This window comes from Scyliorhinus canicula, chromosome 12 (assembly GCF_902713615.1).
Source record: "Scyliorhinus canicula chromosome 12, sScyCan1.1, whole genome shotgun sequence".
In the NCBI taxonomy this organism is placed as follows: Eukaryota; Metazoa; Chordata; class Chondrichthyes; order Carcharhiniformes; family Scyliorhinidae; genus Scyliorhinus; species Scyliorhinus canicula.
Window position 1 is genome coordinate 132,337,816 of NC_052157.1, and position 20,337 is coordinate 132,358,152.

The following is a 20,337-nucleotide window of genomic DNA, read 5'->3' on the forward strand; positions in this document are numbered from 1 at the left end:
TTGCTTTCAAACATTTAATTAGTAAGTGTAGCATCCTAAGGAGGATCAGGTGACTTTGGACAAGTGGACCGCAAAGCTTCCCATTACTAAAGCTTTTCTTCATTTTGTGTCAGGATCTAGTGTAGATTAATTGACAAAGATGGATTGCTATAATTAGTGAACTCAAAAATTTCTGTATCATGCGAATACCAGGATAGTAGCAAATGAGTTGGATGGGCCATGGTTGTTTTTATTTTGTTCAGCAATTCTTACATTCCTGGTTGATGTTCTGTGACTTGATTCTTAAGACACTGAAATTTTACAGTGAACTGCATGAAATTGCAGCGATTATGAAAAATATTATTGTTTTTGACTATATGCCCAGTGAAGGAAACATGGGCACATTCAAGGTGTCAGAAAGGTTGGAGTATTCAGCAAGACGGACAAAAAAAGGATTCCGATTATGCCTTAAAAACACATTCCAACCAACGAGTTAATCAATTATAAAGTCTTTTGTTATATTTTTACATTTAAAAAAAAAAATCACCATATATGCCAGAGAACAGGGCAGCACGGTGGCCTAGTGGTTAGCACAGCTGCCTCACGGCGCTGAGGTCCCAGGTTCGATCCCGGCTCTGGGTCACTGTCCGTGTGGAGTTTGCACATTCTCCCCGTGTCTGCGTGGGTTTCGCCCCCACAACCCAAAAATGTGCAGAGTAGGTGGATTGGCCACACTAAATTGCCCCTTAATTGGAAAAAATAATTGGGTAATCTAAATTTTAAAAAAAATATATGCCAGAGAACAGCAGACTGCAGATTCATAATCTTGAATCATGCGATTTGAATTGAAAAACCGCTGTATCATAGGATTTGTTCCACATTATACAGGATTTTTCCATTGGATTTCAGAGACAAATAGCATACCATCTATGTATTTACATTGGAAAATTTTACGAGCAAAGCTCCAGAGAACAAAAAGAAATTCCTGTGCAAAGAAGCATGCCCCCAAGTTATTGTACAATAAATGAAAAGCAGAAAAAAAACTTGCCAAGGGAAGTAGAGATAAGAACAGTACATCATTATTATAAAAACTTGACCTGTACTTGAAGGGATCGACATCAGAATTTAAGACTTACGAGTGTAGTTTGAATGTAATGGCTGCAAACAGTCGGACAGACTGCATATGGACTTGAAATGCCCCAAAATGCCATATGAGTTTCTGATTGAACATGCGGATATATATTATTCAAAAACATGGTTCTATTGAGCAGTCTTTGGTATTTTACTTTAAATGGAGTATATATATATATATATATATATATTTATATAAGAAATGAATGACTCCCATGATTTAGATTATGATTCAAAAATCAAAAATTCATATAAACTGAGGATCAAATGCATCAGCTAATTTCAGTGATCTGTGTGCTGTTCTTTACCTTCAATCACCAAGTGCTGCTCATCTAGAATTTTCAAATCTTCTAATGTGTGATCCTCATCATCTAGTAGTGCAAGGTAGTTCTGCAAAACAAATTGCACATTATATTGCATGATCATCGCAACATAACGCTATCCGATGGCTGAATATTAAAAGTATTCTTTTACCTCACTATTGTACAGCCACAGTCGCATGTCTTCTTCCTTTATTCGAAGCCGTTGAGATAAGTATTCGTGTATATCTTTTATTGTTTGCATGCGGCTGAAGCAGCCAGTGTAAGCTAACACTCGTTTCATTGGAGAAGATGGTGAAGGTACGTTTCCTAAATTCACAACAAGTACTTTAAGATGAAAGTGTACAAGCCACAACAAAAGTAATTGTCAAATTACAAAATAACATGTTGATGCCACCTTAGACTGCAGTTGGGCAGCTATGGCTCCATGAGTAATGAAAATGGCACTTTTTTAGATGCCGCTACAGGTTATGTTGCTGACAAATTAGGTCTGAAAAGGTCAGTTTTGCCTCACGCAAATTTCTCTCAAGAGTTTTACTAACCAACTAGACTTAAAATAGATCAAACCCATTTCAACTACAGTCGACTACCAGCCTGGTTGGGAAAATCTGCAACAAAAAGGCCAACCACTACCAATATATTTTTGTTTTAATCCCTGTAAAATACTCAGTTATCAAGCTAATATCAAATTAAGTTCCACACATTTGTTGCAGTCCATTAATCATTATGATCTCTCATTTCCAAGTCACTAAAACTATAAATCCATTTAATGTATATATTGATAATTTAATGTGCAATACATTGGGTCGACGGAAAATAATCCTAGAAGGATTTAATGTAACAATTTCAATTAATTAGAAAGCAGATGATTCAACTGTCAGTGGCTTCAGATTTCTTTGTAAATCAATATAATTGCTAATAAAAACTAGCTAATAAAACAAAACTGTATCACAAGAAATAGTCTTCTGCATGACATGATAATTTTATGGAAAAATAATTTAAGCATAGCATCTTATTACTGTACTCTTAAATCAACTTGTGATGTTTGAAGACTGTTAAACATATGCAAAAAATTAGAATTTTCTCTTTGATAACAGAAACCTAAATCAGTCTCCTTTAACATTTCCTGAAATTCAATTTTGAGATCAAAACATATAAAACCAATGGTATGATGGATTATAAATTGTGTGTCCTATCGCGTAATAAAGCTCTACCCCAAAATGGGGATGGGGGAAATTGCAAATGTCCCAAAACCTGACAAGGTAATTTGAAGAGTAGGGTTCCCAGAGATATAGTAATTATGATCTGAGACAGTCAGCAAGAGGACAATTTAAATTTAAATCAAATTAAAAAAACATAACCATTCTATATTGGATAGAGTAGCTAAACTTCCAAAGTTTAACATGAACGTAAATCAATTCCTTTAAAAGTTAATAAAAGCTAAAAATCTAATTTGTGAACAATTTGATTATTTAACAACAATTCTCAGGGGAATGTTTGAGCATATAAATTACAAAAGGCTACAGGTAGTTCACTGTTGGTGAAAGCTGGAGCATAAGAAAAATAAATCTGTTAAATCACAAATTAAGAGGTACAGATGTAAGATTACAGCAAGAAAGTAGATTGGATTAAACATAATCGAGAATTCGATCTCATAAAAATCACTGTTGGGTGAGACTTGGAAGATTATTGTAAGAGACCTTGCCAAACCATTGTTCAGGGACGGAAACAAGCACATAAAGCCCTGGGTCCACTCAAGAATACCTACAGGCACTGCAAATGGAGCCAGGGTTCTGTTACGTTTCAACTTTCTGTACAAACAACTTAATTTTGGTGATTTTCTTTCTGATCAATTGTCCCCTTGCAGTTAATAATGGAAAGCAGAGATCAATCTGTGATGGTTACAATGACTATTCTGTTTTTGTGTTTTTGCTTTGGTGCTGGCTTACAGATGATTGATTTCAAGTTATAAAAATTTGGGAACATATGGTCTTTAGTTTGTGGTTCAAAAACAAATTATGCTTCATACAAGACCAAGTCTTACTCAAAGTCCATGCAATTGTAGCTTTGTTATTTCTATTGTTTTTCCTGAACAAGCAGCCTGGAGTGGTCATCTGGATTTTTAAGAAAGTCTCAATTCGAAACTATAATCTTGGTTTGAAAATGCAATGTTGATGGAATTCACTCAGCAACCAGAGAGCTCATAGCTCCCCTTTCTTGCTGCAGTCTTGCATTACCTCGAGATGCATGTTGAGGAAATGTTCTCAGGCTCATCATACCCATATTCACCCAGATGTTGGACTGTTGCGTACGTGTGGCTGGTTGTTGACGCAAAAACAGTAGGTAGCGAGGAAACAATTCCAGCTCTGCTTCATTATTTGTTGTGTTTTTAATGACCTAATTATAACAGAAAAATGGAAATTAGTTACTGTCCTGATCACAAGGTTACAGCAAATTATTTGAAGCCACTAAGAATCTCTCAAATTTATATACTTAATCACCTAACAATTACCAAGACTTACACAGGACTGCAACTGCACTTTCCGCACCCGATTCGGACCTTCGCAGAAAAGTGCAGTGCAGCCAATTTTCAAGGTCTTCAACTTTTAGTGTAGCAGAGTAGGGGGAAAAGAAGCCACTCTCCCTTCTTGCAGCACCAGCCGTCGTAAAGCAGGTTCAAGTTTAAGGACCCAGCCACTTTGAGAAGCTAGGGAGAAGGTAAGTGAGCACGGTAAGTGCGTAGGATTGGGGAAGGAGTGTGATCGATGAGGTTGTCAAGTGGTCACAGTTGGGGGTGATGGGGAGTTTTGGATGGGGAGTTTGGGGAGGCAGGGATGCGGTAGGATGGGCGGGAGGCAGAAGTGTAGTCTGATTGGGGGTGCAGGAGGAACTGGGAGGGTAGTTGTGGGAATCCAGTGGGGTGAGTCGGGGGTCTATACTGTAGTTACAAGTGGTTTAAATTCTTCTAACCTGTTCAGGGTGCCTATTCTACTGAGACAATCAGAATCCATCAGAGGTTTCAACTCCCCTGTTAATTCCCGCAGTCCTTGCATGAGGACTTCTGGGGGGGGATCAAGATATGGGCCGAATATCTCAAGACTTTAACAAACATTTGCATCATTAAGTAAAATAGAATGGAGAAACAAAAATACAAATATTCTTGCATTGCTCATAACTGAAAACTTCTTGTCATTTCTGACCGTGCTCATTTAAAAAATTAATTAAGCAGGTATCAGCAGGTGTTCTCTAACATTAAGCTAATTGATGTTCATTTCAGGCAGCCATATAGTCCAAAACGTCTCAGCTATTTCATCGAATGATTTTGCTTACTAGTGTATGGACCACATCTCAATTTGGTCAACTCCTGTAGCCAAATATAAACTAATTTACTCTTGTTTTTCCTTGAGGAAATTCAAAATACAGACGGTGAAGATGAAAGTAGAAAATTATTCCATGACTAAATCATTTTTTAAAATGATTTAAATGTTTTGAAGTTGAAGTACAGTACTACAGTTTATTATTCAATAAACTTTGAAGCATTCACCTCAGGGTAGCATAAACATCTGTGGAAAGATGTACGGGTGTGCCATATTGCTAAATATATCGTGTTTGAGTAATACATCAGGGTAGATTAGTGGTTATGGTATTGGACTAGCATCCTAGTTTTGTGTTTAAATCCATGGTGGTAAATTGTGATCTAAACCTAGTAATGAGAATTGAAACTAAAAAAGTAATCATAAAGATGTTACATTATTGTAAAAACTCACTAGTTAATGTCCTTCCGGGAAGGGATCTGTCAACCTTCAGACTACATGAGACTTAGGGCTGGATTCTTCCGCCCAACCCACAAGATTGTTGCGGGCGAGACGCGGACCGTATAAATGCCCATTGACCTTGGGCAGGAATTTCCAGTCGCTGGGAAGGCATGACTGGAGAATCCCACCATCTTCCTCACAAGAAGAACCGTTAATCAATGCTGCCAGGGCAACTAGCAAAGAGCAATATGATCTCACCAGAGTTACACACATTGCAAGAGAAAATATATATAGTTTTAAATCCTCATTGTGATGCTAGACTTGTATCAAGTGATTGCAATCTTTTCATGCTTCCTAAACAAACCATCAAAATCGTTCCATTTTAAACAAGTACCGCAAAGGGTTAAAATATTTTGGACAGCTGTGCAAGTAAGTGAATCATTTCAAAAATAATATTTATATTAATTGTTCATATATGGTTCAATTAATTTTAAAAGATTTGTGTGTTAAAAAAGTCAACCGCAAGTCGATAAAATATTCCAAAATTCTTGCATTTCAGAAATAAAAAGCACAAAACAATGTGTATGTTAATTCTTCAACAACTTCCAAATGTAAAAACATTGAAAACAAATTTCAAGGTAAAGATAGCTTACAGGCCTTGGTAGAGCCAGGTTTGCCCCATACCAATGATACAGTGCCCTCCACACAGGCTCTGGGACAACCTCATAGTCCTTGCCGCGAACCAAAGTTGGATTCGGTTTCAGGCGTCCACCCTCTAAAGTTAATGTAGGAGCCTTTACAAGAAAAACAATACTATATATTGAAATATACAAAAACATAACAATTGTAGACATTTTCATGCACTATAAAGCATGAGTAACTTTGAAGAAAGGGGTCTGTAGCATATTACAGGTGCTCATGCATAAATGATCTTGACTTAAACTGTGTGAATAGTGTTGAAATCTGTTGATGACATCAAATAAGCCTGTCTGGCAGATTGCCTGTATGGCAAATTCTGAAAGTCTTCAGGAAAATACTGCATTATCCAAAAGTAGAGGGATAACCAGAAGCTGGAAAGCAAAACCAGCATGCTTTATGAGTTGGCAGAGTGTGGTTGATGCTGTACAACAGTGTAATGATGCGATTTCCTGCTGGATCTTTTCTGTTCCACTAATACAAGTAATTTGGATGTAGAACATAGAATGCAGATGGAGGCCATTTGGCCCATCGGGTCTGCACCGACCCACTTAAGTCTTCACTTCCTCCCTATCCCCATAACCCAATAACCCCTCCTAACCTTTTTGGACACTAAGGACAATTTAGCAAGGCCAGTCCACCTAACCTGCATGTCTTTGGACTGTGGGAGGAAACCGGAGCACCTGGAGGAAACCCACACAGACACAGGGAGAACGTGCAGACTCCGCACAGTGTTCCAGAGGGGAATCGTACCTGAGACCCTGGCGGTGTGAAGCCACAATTCTATCCACTTGTGCTACCTTGCTAGACACGAGAGAGAAAGTCTTGAATTTTGCCTTTGGTAGTAGGTGGTCTTGATGATAGAGAGGATATGGGAGGGGAGAAGCTCAGTTCAGGGTCAAGTGGGTCAGCAAGTTTGCAAACTGTCTGCTTCAGCTTTAGACAGAGGGCAGGGAGAATGAAGGAGTCAACGGCCAGGGAACATAATTTGTGGCTTTCAGTCTTTGCAATATTTAATTGGTAAATTGCCTGAGTATCCAATTTCAGCTTTTGGCCAAGCAGCGTGACTAATTCACGCAATGGGGACAGTAGTGGCTATGGAGACGTGGGTCTGTCAGCATTATGTAAAATCAGATATTGTAATTTCAGTTATGACGCCAAGGTACAGTATGATGATAAATAAGAGCGCCAAGGATAGGTCCTTAGGGGATTTATAAGGTAGCAATATAGGACCAGGGCGGGAAGCCATTAGAGGTAATTCTCTGAGTGCAACTGCATAGGAAGAATGGAACCAAGCAAGGGCAGTGCTACTCAACTGGACAATGGAAAAGAGGGGTTGGAGAAAAATGTTGTCCTCAACAGTATTAATGGCTGTAGATTGTATTGATGAAAATTCTTATGAAGCTCAATTAAAATTTATTTAGTTTTAAACTGCTGAGGTAAAATTTGATTTTTGATGGAGGACAACAGTTATTTCACCATATAAAAAAATATTCTTGCAATCAAATCTGACTGTTGTTTCAAATTTGCTGCTTCACCAATCAATCCAGGACAATAATTGTAGCAATGTTTTTTTTAAATGAAAGCTTTGTTTCTACTGTGAAAGGCAAAATGCTGTAGACAAATGATCAAGTGACGCCCTTGTGAAATACTTGATCATGGTGTGGAAATTTAGAGTACATCTAAAAGTATGTCACCATAAAGTTTACAAAGTTATTACTGCAGCATTTATTCTCCATACACAAGCAGTCACCATAATGTCTACCCCATAACGTACTCCCAAATGACAATATTGTCCCTGCTTCAATAACTAAACCTTGTAGAGGATCCTACCAAGTATACTGTTAACTTGTTTGATGTCCTTATTTAGCTGAAGCACTGCTTTTAACGTCTCATGAACATGAATCCCAAATCCTGCTGCTCTTACACATCGCCTGGCTTTTTCCATTCACCTCATAATAAACAGAATTTTGTTTTTTGTTTTTTTAAAAATAATACACCACTACATTGAATTCCATCTTTTCCCCCATTCTACCTTTTTTGGCACTAGCTCCTTGCAGCATCCTTTGGTAAATGCAAAGACTTGAATTGATGGACATGCAGCAGCAGATGGAATCCTTCAAGGGATGTGAGCATCACTGGCAAGGCCCAACTTCAACTGAGTGGCTTGCTAGGCTAGTTTAGAATGCAATTAAGAGTCAACCACATTACTGTGGATCTGGAGTCACATATAGACCAGACCAGTTAAAGATGGCAGATTGCCTTCCCTAAAAAACATGAGTGAACCAGATTGGATTTTACGACAATCAATGATAATTTCATGGCCTCCATCACTGAGACTGGCTTTCAATTCCAGATTTTTATTCATTTAAATTTTGCCAGCTGCCTTGGTGGGACTTGAACTCATGTTCCCAGAGCATTCATCTGGCCTCTGGATTCCTAGCTCTGTGACATTATCACTATGCCAATGTCTGCCCACACATGTGAAACAACAGACATAATATTCAGATAATTGAAAAGCTCAGCACAGTAAATTTCTTTTTAATATTTACTTTTAAAATAACTTTTTAATATTTACAGGCACCATATCAATACCTTCACAGACCCTTGCATTACAAGTGACTGGTTATCGATAGCTCCTGGTTTTTGTGGACCAAGTTGTGCCAAAACGTTCCCATTGGCACCAAGGAAACATTGACCATTATTGTCCAAACTGTTGTGCTGTCTCGTAAAGCAAGCATCAGTACCAGCTGGACTAGACTGGTATAAACCTGAAAAAAAGGAAACATTATCTTCAGATTTTTATTTGCTTTTGTATATAAATCATTCTTTCTTTTTTAATAAACATTTTTTTGAGGTATTTTTGGTATAGTAACCACAACAAAATAAACAATGTACATGAAACCATAAACATAGTGCAAAAGCAGGTCCCACCTTTATTAACCCCCTATTCTGATCTAAACTACCCCACCCCGGTCTGCTGACGATTAATTTTCAGCAAAGAAGTCGACAAACGGTTGCCACCTCCGGGTGAACCTTGACAGTGATCCTCTCAAAGCAAACTTGATTTTCGCCAAACAGAGAAAGCTAGCCATGTCCGCTTCAGGGGCTTGGAGTCACTCCATGCTAATAGTATCCATCTCCGGGCTACCAGGGAAGCACAGGCCAGAAAGTCTGCCTTTCTCCTCCTGGATTCCTGGGTCTTCTGACACCCCAAAAATCGCCACATATAAATCATTCTTTTATAAACAAAAAAGTTGTACTTTGTCACGATATATCAAAATCCTTGAACACCGTGTCCAGTACCTTTAAACTGGAAAATTTGCACCATGACGAAGCAATGGTGTCATAACATGTTACCTACAGAAGACCAAAGACTGAGCACAGGTCAGCATGTTTTTTTAGTGAAGGTGCTTAATACGACCAGTGGCGCAAATGCTTCTGCACTTAATGAAGTCTTCTGTGCTGTTGAAATCTGAATGTTGGCTCAGAGTTAAGGAGCTGGAGTCTGGCTTCGGACACAGAATACATTAGGGAGGGGGAAAGCTAGCTGGATGCTTTATTCTATAAGAACGGGAGTGGGGTGGTATCTATGGCACAGACAGTACTCGGAAAGAGGTTCTGGTTAGGGATTTTTAAAAAATTTGTTCATGGGATGTGGGTGTTGCAGGTTGTGCCAGCATTTATTGCCCATCCTTAATTGCCCTTGAGGGGACAGTTAAGAGTCAACCACATTGCTTGGGTCTGGAGTCACATGGAGGCCAGGCTAGGCAAGGACGGCAGATTTTCTTTCCTAAAGGACATTAGTGAACCAGATAAGTTCTCACGATAATCAACAATGGTTTAGTGGTCATCATTAGATGTTTAATTCCTGTTTTAAAAAAAAATTTAATTCAAATTTCACCATCTGCTGTGGCAGGATTTAAACCTGGGTCCCCAGAGCATTACTCTGGGTTTCTGGCTTATTAGTACAGTGGCAATACCACTGCATCACCTTCTCCCCCGATTAAGAGCATCTAGGTGCTAAGTTAAAAGCAGAACTTCAAAGGTAACAATCACTGGATTTTTGCCTGAGCTGTGAGCAAACTGACATAGGGTAAATAGAGTACTGAACGCATGTCTCAAAGCTACTGGGGAAAGGGGGAGGGGCACCAGCACCAGTACTGGGGAAAGGGGGAGCGGCACCATTGGGATGATCTTCATCTGAACCCTGCTGGGACCGGTGTTCTGGCAAGTCGTATAACTAGGGCGATAGAAAGGGCTTTAAACTAAATAGGGGGAACAAGGGATCAAGTGAGGGGATATGTGTTAAACTAGAGGAAAAGGAGGAGGTAAGAGAGCAAGGTTGCAATAAGGGGAATGATAATCTGTGTGGTAGGAAGGGAAAGAGCATACAAATGTAAGGGTGCATCTGCAGATAAGGCTAGAGGTTGCAAAAATAGTAAAAAGACAGAGCTAAAGGTTTTACCTGAATACATGCAAGCATTTATAATAACATGGATGGTCTGTTGGCTTCAAACCTGTACGATCTGATAACCATTATAGAGACATGGCTGCACGATGTCAAAGGCTAGGAATGGAATATTAAAGGATTACATGACATTTCAGAAGAACAGGAAGCGAGGAAAAAGCGTGGGACAGTTCCATTAATTAAAGGTCACATTAGCACAATAGTAAGAGATGTCTTTAGTTCTAAAGGTCAAGATGTAGAATCCGTTTATGTAAAGATAAGAAATAGCAAAGGTAATAAGTCACTTGTGGGAATAGTTTGTAGTCCCCTAAGTAACTACACTTAGGGTGGGATATACAGGAAGAATAATGGGGGCTCTAGGTATCATATCATAGATTGGTTGAATCAGATTGGCAAAGTTTGCCTGGATGATGAATTTGTAGAGTACTTTTGGAACAGTATATTGGAGCAAAGGTTCTAGAGGCAACCAGAGAGCAGACTTTCTCGACATGGTAATCTGCAATGAGACAGGATCAATTAATGACCAAAGAGGAAAGGAGCCCTTAGGTATCAGTGATCATAACATGATTGAATTTTGCATTCAGTTTGAAAGAAGAGTGGGTAAAGATTAGTGGTTTACCTTAAACAAAATAAGAGTATGAAAACCAAGCTGAATAAAGTAAATTGGGAAACAAGGTTACGGGCAGGTTTAGAATGTTTTGAGTGAGAGTGGTATTTAGTAATAAATCATAAAAGGAACAAAAGACATTTCATAAGGGCATCTTCAGGTTTACGCATTTTCTCAAACAGTGCACCAAGAACATAAACAAAAACATGTTTGTGCACAAATTTAATTGCACTCGAATGACAAATAGATACAAATGTCATGTTTTCAATTAGGGTAATGCTCCACTAAGGACTCCTAATGAAGGTAATGAATGTGATCAATTCACATATTCCTTCACCCACACACTAGTGCATTGTTTGGATCTAGGCTCTGGACTCAAGATGTAATTCTTCTTGAAACTTCTGCTATGATAGTTGTGGATTAAGCTCAGAAGAGATTGAGAACATCAGAGATTCTAATAAACTGAATCACTATCTTGACCCTGTTCACATGCAGTTTCATCAACTTTCCTTTTTTTGAAATCTGTGGTTTAATGTCCAGTCTTCATATACTCCCTCACACAGAAGTCTTTTGGTTCCTGTCACAACAATATCTCTTCCATTTAATATTGCCTTCCTCACCAGTACTTAAACCTTTTATGCCACATCCAGAGTACCCTACATAATCCTAACTCAATGAGCTAATACAATCAGATATCCAAAATTATGCAAATGTACTTCAGGTACATTACTATTTTAAGTCCAATTATTTGTTTATTTACAACAGGAACTATAACAAAACGGCATGTTAGATTCCCACTGACCTCAATAATTATACAATTTGGTTCAGGCATCTTTTTTTTTATTATTCCTTTATCCGAGTTAAAAAGCCAGAGCTCAGAAAGTAGACAGGGGCAAATCCCTAATCCAGCTCTTTGCCTGCTCCAAAAAACAATTCAAATTGAATCCAATTCATGGTCCCTACAAGAGAGACATACCAGATCCAGGCATTACACCCGACCTCACTCTCATCTTAGCCAAAAGGCTGAGAAGCGATAGATCAGGCTTCTTAATACACTTGCTAATTTGTCAGTTGTTCAGTTCAGTCCATTTATTGCTAATTTTGCATCCAAATGCAATTTCTGACACTTGTAACTAGTTCCAATGTAACTAGTTCCAATGTATGCAGTAAAATGAATGTTCAAGTTTCAAAGAAACTGTATTGCAAAACCTAAAAGAGAAAACTAATTTTACCAGTGCCAGTGCTCTCAGATGCTTCAGATGCAATGGAGATGTTGTCATAACACTTTTCATCTGGAGAATTGAAGGAACTTTGCACTCCAGGTTTATCTTCACCCTGATCCGTAACGTGGAGTGGGTTCTGGCTTTTCACTAAATTCATTATTGAAGAAGGTTCTATTATAACTGGCTTGGTTTCCTGTGATGAAAGCAGAAAATAATCTTGACAACTGAAAGACAACACATTAATTCCACAGCCACATCAATCAATAAAGATGGAAAATACAAGCTGAAAGTAGCACAAGATCCTTTCTAATAATTTATTTAGAGTTTTAAATCAATACCGTTCTTTTATAGATGCCATGAAATCTAACTTCCAGAAATATAAGCTTTGACCCATATGCAAGTTTTGGTCCCCTTGTACTATTTAAAAAGGGGAAACCAAAATCCTCCAATCCAAATTTCATTTTTACAATTAGTTCAAACATCTTCTGGCACAGCCTAATGTGCCTAATCTACTCTTAATAATGATTACGCAGGAGTGGATTTTAACAACTTTCAAGTCACCAGAACCAATATATATCCAAACAGAAATTAGATTGAAAAAAATCTGCTGGTAGCATTCATTTTCCACATTTTACAAAAACACTCAAACATATCAGACAGTTTTCACAAGCTACCACTCTGGGCACTTGTCCGAAAACAGTAGACTAATGTGGCAGAATCTAGTTGTACTGTCCCGCAAAAAATAATATATAATTTTGGTGTAGATAATTTGAGAGTACTTTTAGACAGGTTGAATAATATAAATTTAAAATAGATTTCAGTGGCTGAAACAGACTTTTTGACTTGGTGTCAAAGGCAATATATTGTATTTGAAAACATCTCTGTATATTTGCCATTTAAAACGGCTAGGAACAGAGTGCATCTGGCCTAGCCACACCTCTGTAGCGATGTATTTGCCTATTCCCATAACAACATCTGAAATCATTTATTTTGTTAACCAGCAAATTGACAGATATAGCAATATATTTTATCTCAAATGATTCAGCCATCTAGTATATTCAAATTCTTACATTGTATTAAGCTGCTCTTTAGTATACCGATTTCAATCTCAATTTTGAGCATTACAACCTGTCTTTGGAAAGTCCAGAAAGTACAAGAGTTGAGCATTACCCTAAAGACATGACTTACCAACTTCAATCAGTTATTTCAATACTGAAGCTGCAGAGACTCCATAAAATCCAACCATATTTCACCAGAACTCAGTTACTGAGATTATAAGTAGTACTAAACAAATTATGGACTATTAATTTTTGAGCAGGTTAAGTATTGTTCAATAGATGCATTGTACCAGAGGCTCCTTGCGATATTCCTCTTATGAGTAATCATCTCACTTGTAATTTTTTAAATATACGACTTGAACAACATGCTCCATAGCATGATATTTATCACCTCTCGAAGAGAACAGTCAGTGAGTGGTCCAGGTAGTTTCCGGTGCAAAGTAACATGGTAAAATCTAATTATCAGTCTCATGACATATGACTATGCCATTAACATTAAGTATTGGTTGCAAGTTGCAGTAAATAGGAACCTTTAAGAGAAACTGTTTTGCTGCAAAAACAAATCAATGTTAAAGGAAAAACCTGAACTGTGTCAAATACAGGGCTAAAGACATTTCAAATATTGAACCTTTTTGATACTCTAAAGTAGATAAAATATACCTTCATTACATTTTAATTACCTAACAGTTTCACTTCATTTAATGTTGATGCATTCTCACCTGCAATGTTAGATAAAATTTTCATAGTACAGATACACCACTGAATCATATTCTGTGACGGACAAAGTGTGGAATTTTTTTTTAAAAACTCAGACGTGGGTTTCCTCCGGGTCTCCGGTTTCCTCCCACAGTCTAAAGATGTGCAGGTTAGGTGATTGGCCATGTTAAATTGCCCTTAGTGTCCAAAAAGGTTAAATGGAGTTACAGGGTTACGGGTGTGGGCTAAAGTGGCGTGCTAATTCCAAGGACCGGTGCAGACTTGATTGGCCGAATGGTTCTAAAGTCACTCCTTCTGCACTGTAAATTCTATGATAAAGGCAGATTTTGAAAAATAAGAGCAATTACAAAAAGCAGTAATGCTGTGCGATGCTGGCGTTGGACTGGGGTGGGCACAGTAAGACGTCTTACAACACCAGGTTAAAGTCCACAGGTTTATTTGGAATCACTAGCTTTCAGAGTGTAGCTCAAAAAGCAGTAAGGCCGAAGAGAGAAGATAGAAAATATCTGAATAGCTGAAAATATTTGAAAATAAAAGCATTATTTTGCCATAGAGATTCAGAAAAGTTGCGCCACTCAGAAATATTGTTATCTTTTACACTACTTTTTTTATTGGAGTTAGAAGCTAAAGTCTATTCTTCAACCAATAAGTTGGTACACAATGAAACCTGGATTGACCTATTCTTATAATTTATAGACAAACAGTCAGTTATACTTTGGGTCTCCGACAATTGAGAGACTGGAAGATTTAGCCTGAGGTAATTGTTGTATCCATGTGTTTGTCTGCTCATGATCAAAGCATAAATACATATACCATGGTAGCTTAAAATTGGGAAATTGTTTAAAAACTGGAGGCACTAGTTCATAAAGTCTGTTGTTCTAAAGTCACCCTGTCATGTTTGCTCTTATATTTGTAATAATTCTTGTTCTGGACTGTAACGTCTTTGCATTGAAAATGTTTTTAGTTGTGTTATTTGTTAAAAAAAAGTAAAAACGTAAAAATCTTTAAGTAGCTCCCCACTCTTACAGCTCTATTCCACGCCTCCCCCCCCCATTCTCAGAGCTCTTTGCCTCCCACCCCCATTGCCCACATCCCTGCACCCAAAGCTATTAACATTGCACCCCCTGGCACCCATCCCCCTCACAGCTTTACCTTATTTAGTCAACTACTGTTGACAAGGTATGTTTGCAGACTGATAAGTTTGTAAATTCCCCGCTACCTGTGGTATCACACATAAGTGTCTGCTGTGTGGATCTGTTGTGATGCTTAGCTGCAAACCTTTCTTATAAGGACAAGTCTATTGCTCAAACATTGCCGTTGTAAGCAGGTAAGCGGAAGTAGAAATTAATTCCTCATATCAATTAGAGCTGAATAAATGGTTTCCAAGCTTTAGACTCCAGGTGAAATGACGAGCATGCTTGTTTTTTTTCTTTAAAAAAAAATCACTTTGCATTTAAAAATGTATGACATCTGTGGTTTTTCTAGTCTGACTGTTTCAGTAAACATTAAAATATGCGTGGCAATTACTCACATATTTCACATATTCCTTCCACTGCTGCCACCACTGCACTGAAATCAGAAACCAGTTATGTCCAGGTTGTAGGCCATGCCTGCTTTCTCTTTCCAACCATCCACTAGATACAAGACACACAAAAATTAGTCACTGAAAACAATTAAAAGCAGGGTTTCCAAATAGCATGCTATTTTAACAACGACATGGCGTTAGTGCCTCCATTAAGATATTGACATCGGCAAGTAACATTGCACTGCATAGGCTATAATTATTAACTGATCCACTAACTTCTACAATAAAATGTAGTAACTAAATATGAAGGAACATAACTAAATGTCTTCATTAATGGCCTGAACTGTGGATGTGTGCAATTAAATGCAAAGAGAGTTAGATGAACTAGGGCAGTGGGCCACACAACGGCAAAAAGCATTTAACCTAGATAAATGTAGTATCATGCATTCTGTTGGGGCCAACACAGAATATTCTGATCATGTGCAGAAAACGATGATGAAAGAAGCTTAAACTAATCTGGAGAAGTGTAACTGAGTATTGAATTACATTAATTGAACCATATAAACAAAAGAACACTATTCTGCTATATACAGGTCACTGGTTAGACTGCATCTGGAGTACTATACCCAATTTTGCTTCTCTTGCATGATGCTTGATATAGCAGGCCTTGGAAAAGGTGCAGAGGAGAGTTATGAGAATGTTTACCATCTCAAGGAACCATAGCTGCAGCTAGGCTTAAGAACTTGGTTAGCACTGCTGCCTATGGGTTCGATCCTGGCCCTGGGTCACTGTGCGTGTGGAGTTTGCACATTCTCCTGTGTCTGCGTGAGTTTCACCCCCACCACCCAAAGATGTGCAGGTGGTTACACTAAATTGGTCACACTAAACTTCCGTTTGCGGTAATGCGGAGCTAAGCCGCACGTTCGGTAGCTCCCGCTATTTTCTGTCTTTTGGGCTCTTTTAAGGGCCCATAGCGGTACTGGTTGGACTTTTCCTGTGTGGGAACACTTCCTCTAAGACTCTATCCGGTGGATGGCCTGGACCAGGAGCAGAGCAGTCAAAAATTCGGCTTTGGAGCAGAGAAAGGTGCGAGGCAGGAAAGGCAAGACGGCGGCGGGCGGGGAATCAGCAGCGTGGCAGCAGTGGGAGCAGCAGGAGCTGCTTCAGCGCTCCTTCAGGGAGCTGAAGGCAGAGATCCTGGAACCGTTTAAGGCCTCCCTGGACAAGCTCATGGCGACCCAGACGGCTCAGGGCGCGGAGATCCGAGGGCTTCAGCAAAAGGCCTCGGAGAGCGAGGACGAACTCCTGGGTTCTGGCAGTGAAGGTGGAGTTGCACGAGGCGCTCCACAAGAAGTGGTCATCGAGGATGGAGGAGATGGAGAACCGTGCCCGTCGGAAGAACCTGCGGATTCTAGGCCTCCCAGAGGGGCTGAAAGGTTCGGATTTGGGGGCCTATGTGTCTATGATGCTGAACTCGCTAATGGGCACGGGGTAGTTCCAGGGACCCTTGGAGCTGGAGGGTGCCCATCGGGTGCTGCTGAGGAAACCTAAGCCAAACGAGCCGTCTCGGGCGGTGCTGGTCCGTTTTCACCGCTTCGTCGACCGTGGGTGTGTGCTGAGATGGGCGAAGGAGGAGAGGAGTAGTAAGTGGGAGAATGCGGAGATCAGGATCTGCCAGGACTGGAGTGCGGAGGTGGCAAAGAGAAGGGCTGGTTTTAATCGGACGAAGGCAGTGCTCCACAAGAAGGGGGTCAAGTCTGGCCTATTACAGCCGGCACGCTTCTGGGTCACTTATAAGGACCGCCAGCTCTACTTTGACTCTCCGGAGGAGGCCTGGGCTTTCGTCCAGGCAGAGAAGCTGGACTTGAACTGAGGACTGGGGGCTGGGGAACGGTGTACACAGCCCGGAGGCTTTGTCCTCCTTGGTATCCTTTCGCTTTTATCGGTTCTATTTGATGATGTCTTTTTGCTGTTCTGCTTTTTGGGACTGTTATCTGTTTACTTGGATGTTTTGTCATGTCTGGTTTTTTTTTGTTCTCACTGGTTGAGAGTTTGGGAGTGGTTCGCGGTCCTGTTGGGTCATGTGCCCGTCTTTTCCCGCATGTTGGGTCGGGGGCGCGGGATGGAAGCGCAGGTTTCTCTCCCGTGCTGGAGGAGCAGTGGGCGGGGCCGTCACTGGGGGGGGGTGGTTGTGTTGAACTGGGGAGGGTCATTGGGGTAGCGGGAGCAGCCGGGGTCACGGGGTCAGGAGTCGGCTGACTTACGGAAGTACAATGGAAGGGGTTACGCAGCTAGTGGAGGGCACCGGGTTGCTGCTGGAATTGCCGAGAAGGAGCTGGAGCATGTAGAGGGGGTCGGGATGGGGTCACTCGCCGCGGGGAACGGGCTGAGCGGGGGGGTGGCGGACTGAGGAAGAGTAATGGCTAGTCGACGGGGGAGGGGGCAGGTAGCCCCCTGATCCAGCTGACAACCTGGAATGTGAGGGGACTGAATGGGTCGGTCAAATGGCCCGCGTGTTTGCACACCTGAAGGCGGACGTGGCTATGCTTCAGGAGACGCACCTGAAGGTGGCGGATCAGGTTAGATTGAGGAAGGGATGGGTAGGTCAAGTGTTTCATTCGGGGCTGGATGCAAAAAATCAGGGAGTGGCGATCCTGGTGGGGAAGAGGGTGTCATTTGAGGCGTTGAATATGGTGGCAGACAGCAGCGGGAGGTATGTGATGTTAAGCGGCAAGCTGCAGGGGGAGCAGGTGGTGCTGGTCAATGTATACGCCCCGAATTGGGATGATGCGGGTTTCATGCGGCGCATGTTGGGCCGGATTCCAGATTTGGAGGCAGGGGGCCTGATAATGGGGCTGGGATTTCACCACGGTGCTGGATCTGCCACTGGATCGATCCAGATCCAGGACGGGTAGGAGGCCAGCGGCGGCTAAGGTGTTGAGGGGGTTTATGGACCAGATGCGAGGGGTGGATCCATGGAGGTTTGCGAGGCCGAGGGCCAGGGAATTTTCATACTTCTCCCATGTGCACAAGGCCTATTCTCGGATTGATTTTTTCATTGCGAGTAGGGCGCTGATGGCGAGGGTGGAGGATGCTGAGTATTCGGCGATAGCCATTTCTGACCATGCCCCGCACTGGGTGGACCTCGAGCTGGGGGAGGAGAGAGACCAGCGCCCGCTTTGGCGCTTGGAGGTAGGGCTGCTCGCAGACGAGGAGGTGGGTGGGCGGGTTTGAGGATGTATCGAGAGATACCTGGAGGCCAATAACAACGGGGAGGTCCGATTGGGGACAGTCTGGGAGACGCTGAAGGCGGTAGTTAGGGGGGAGTTGATCGCCATTCGAGCCCACAGGGAGAGGAGAGAGCAGAGAGAGGGCGAGACTGGTGGGGGAGATGGTGAGGGTGGACAGGTGATACACGGAGGCTCCGGAGGAGGGACTGCTGAGGGAGCGGAGTAGTCTCCAGGCTGAGTTCGACTTGTTGACCACCAGAAAGGCTGAAGCTCAGTGGAGGAAGGCACAGGGAGCGGTGTATGAATATGGGGAGAAGGCGAGCAGGATGCTGGCGCACCAGCTCCGCATGCGGGATGCGGCCAGGGAGATTGGTGGAGTTAAGGATAGGGGAGGAAATGTGGTGCAAAGGCAGGTAGACATTAATGGGGTCTTCAGGGACTTTTATGAGGAACTGTATCGGTCGGAACCCCCAGCGGAGGAGGGGGGGGGGGGATGGGGCGCTTTTTGGACCGGCTGAGATTCCCGAGGGTGGAGGAGGGACAGGTGGAGGGACTGGGGGCGCCGGTTGAGCTGGACAAAGGGACAGGGAGCATGCAGTCGGGGAAGGCGCAGGGGCCGGATGGGTTCCCGGTCGAATTTTATAAGATGTATGCAGACCTGTTGGGCCCCCTGTTGGTTAGGACCTTCAGCGAGGCAAGGGAAGGGGAGCTCTGCCTCCGACGATGTCTCGGGCGCTGATTTCCTTGATCCTTGAGCAGGACAAGGATACCCTGCAGTGTGGGTCATACAGGCCGATCTCACTCTTAAATGTAGACGCCAAGCTGTTGGCGAAGATTTTAGCCACGCGGATAGAGGACTGTGTGCCGCAGGTTATCCACAAGGATCAAACGGGGTTCGTGAAGGGGAGGCAGCTGAACACTAACATACGGAGGCTCTTCAATGTTATAATGATGCCGGCGGTAGAAGGGGAGGCGGAGATAGTGGTCGCGTTGGACGCGGAGAAGGCCTTCGATAAGAGTTGAGTGGGGGTACTTGTGGGAGGTGCTGGAAAGGTTCGGGTTTGGGAAGGGGTTTGTCAGGTGGGTGAGGCTGCTATATGAGGCTTCGATGGAGAGTGTGGCCACGAATAGGAGGTGGTCGGAGTATTTTCGGCAATACCGCGGGACGAGGCAGGGGTGTCCCTTGTACCCCCTGCTTTTTGTGCTGGCAATTGAACCCCTGGCCATGGCGCTGAGGGAGTCGAGGAACTGGAGGGGGCTGGTACGTGGTGGGGAGGAACACCGAGTGTCGCTCTATGCGGATGACTTATTGTTATACGTGGCGGACCCGGTGGGGGGAATGCCGGAGGTGATGAGGATTCTCAGGGAATTTGGGGATTTCTCAGGGTACAAGCTCAACATGGGGAAGAGCGAGCTGTTCGTTGTACACCCGGGTGACCAGGAGGGGGGGATTGGTAGGCTCCCACTAAAAAGGGCGGAGAGGAGCTTCAGGTACTTGGGGGTCCAGGTGGCCAGGAGATGGGGGGGCCTTGCATAAGCTTAACCTCAAGGCTGGTGGAGCAAATGGAGGAGGAGTTCAAGAGATGGGACATAAAAGCCACTGTCTCTGGCGGGTAGGGTGCAAC

The 20,337-nt window shown here is 42.0% G+C and overlaps 1 protein-coding gene across 3 annotated transcripts in view; it reads right to left on the reverse strand.

Moving 5' to 3' along the window:
• Positions 1-20,337, reverse strand: part of usp32 (ubiquitin specific peptidase 32) — a 234,179-nt gene that overhangs the window by 41,088 nt on the left and 172,754 nt on the right. For 2 of the 3 annotated variants that reach the window (XM_038814181.1, XM_038814183.1), the window contains 7 exons: positions 15,489-15,591; positions 12,192-12,375; positions 8,477-8,652; positions 5,839-5,979; positions 3,668-3,827; positions 1,585-1,739; positions 1,419-1,500 (listed from right to left, as the gene is read on the reverse strand). In XM_038814181.1, coding sequence (XP_038670109.1) covers positions 1,419-1,500; positions 1,585-1,739; positions 3,668-3,827; positions 5,839-5,979; positions 8,477-8,652; positions 12,192-12,375; positions 15,489-15,591 — 1,001 coding nt within the window. The remainder of the gene's footprint in view (positions 1-1,418; positions 1,501-1,584; positions 1,740-3,667; positions 3,828-5,838; positions 5,980-8,476; positions 8,653-12,191; positions 12,376-15,488; positions 15,592-20,337) is intronic. The other variant, XM_038814182.1, reaches the window with a different exon arrangement.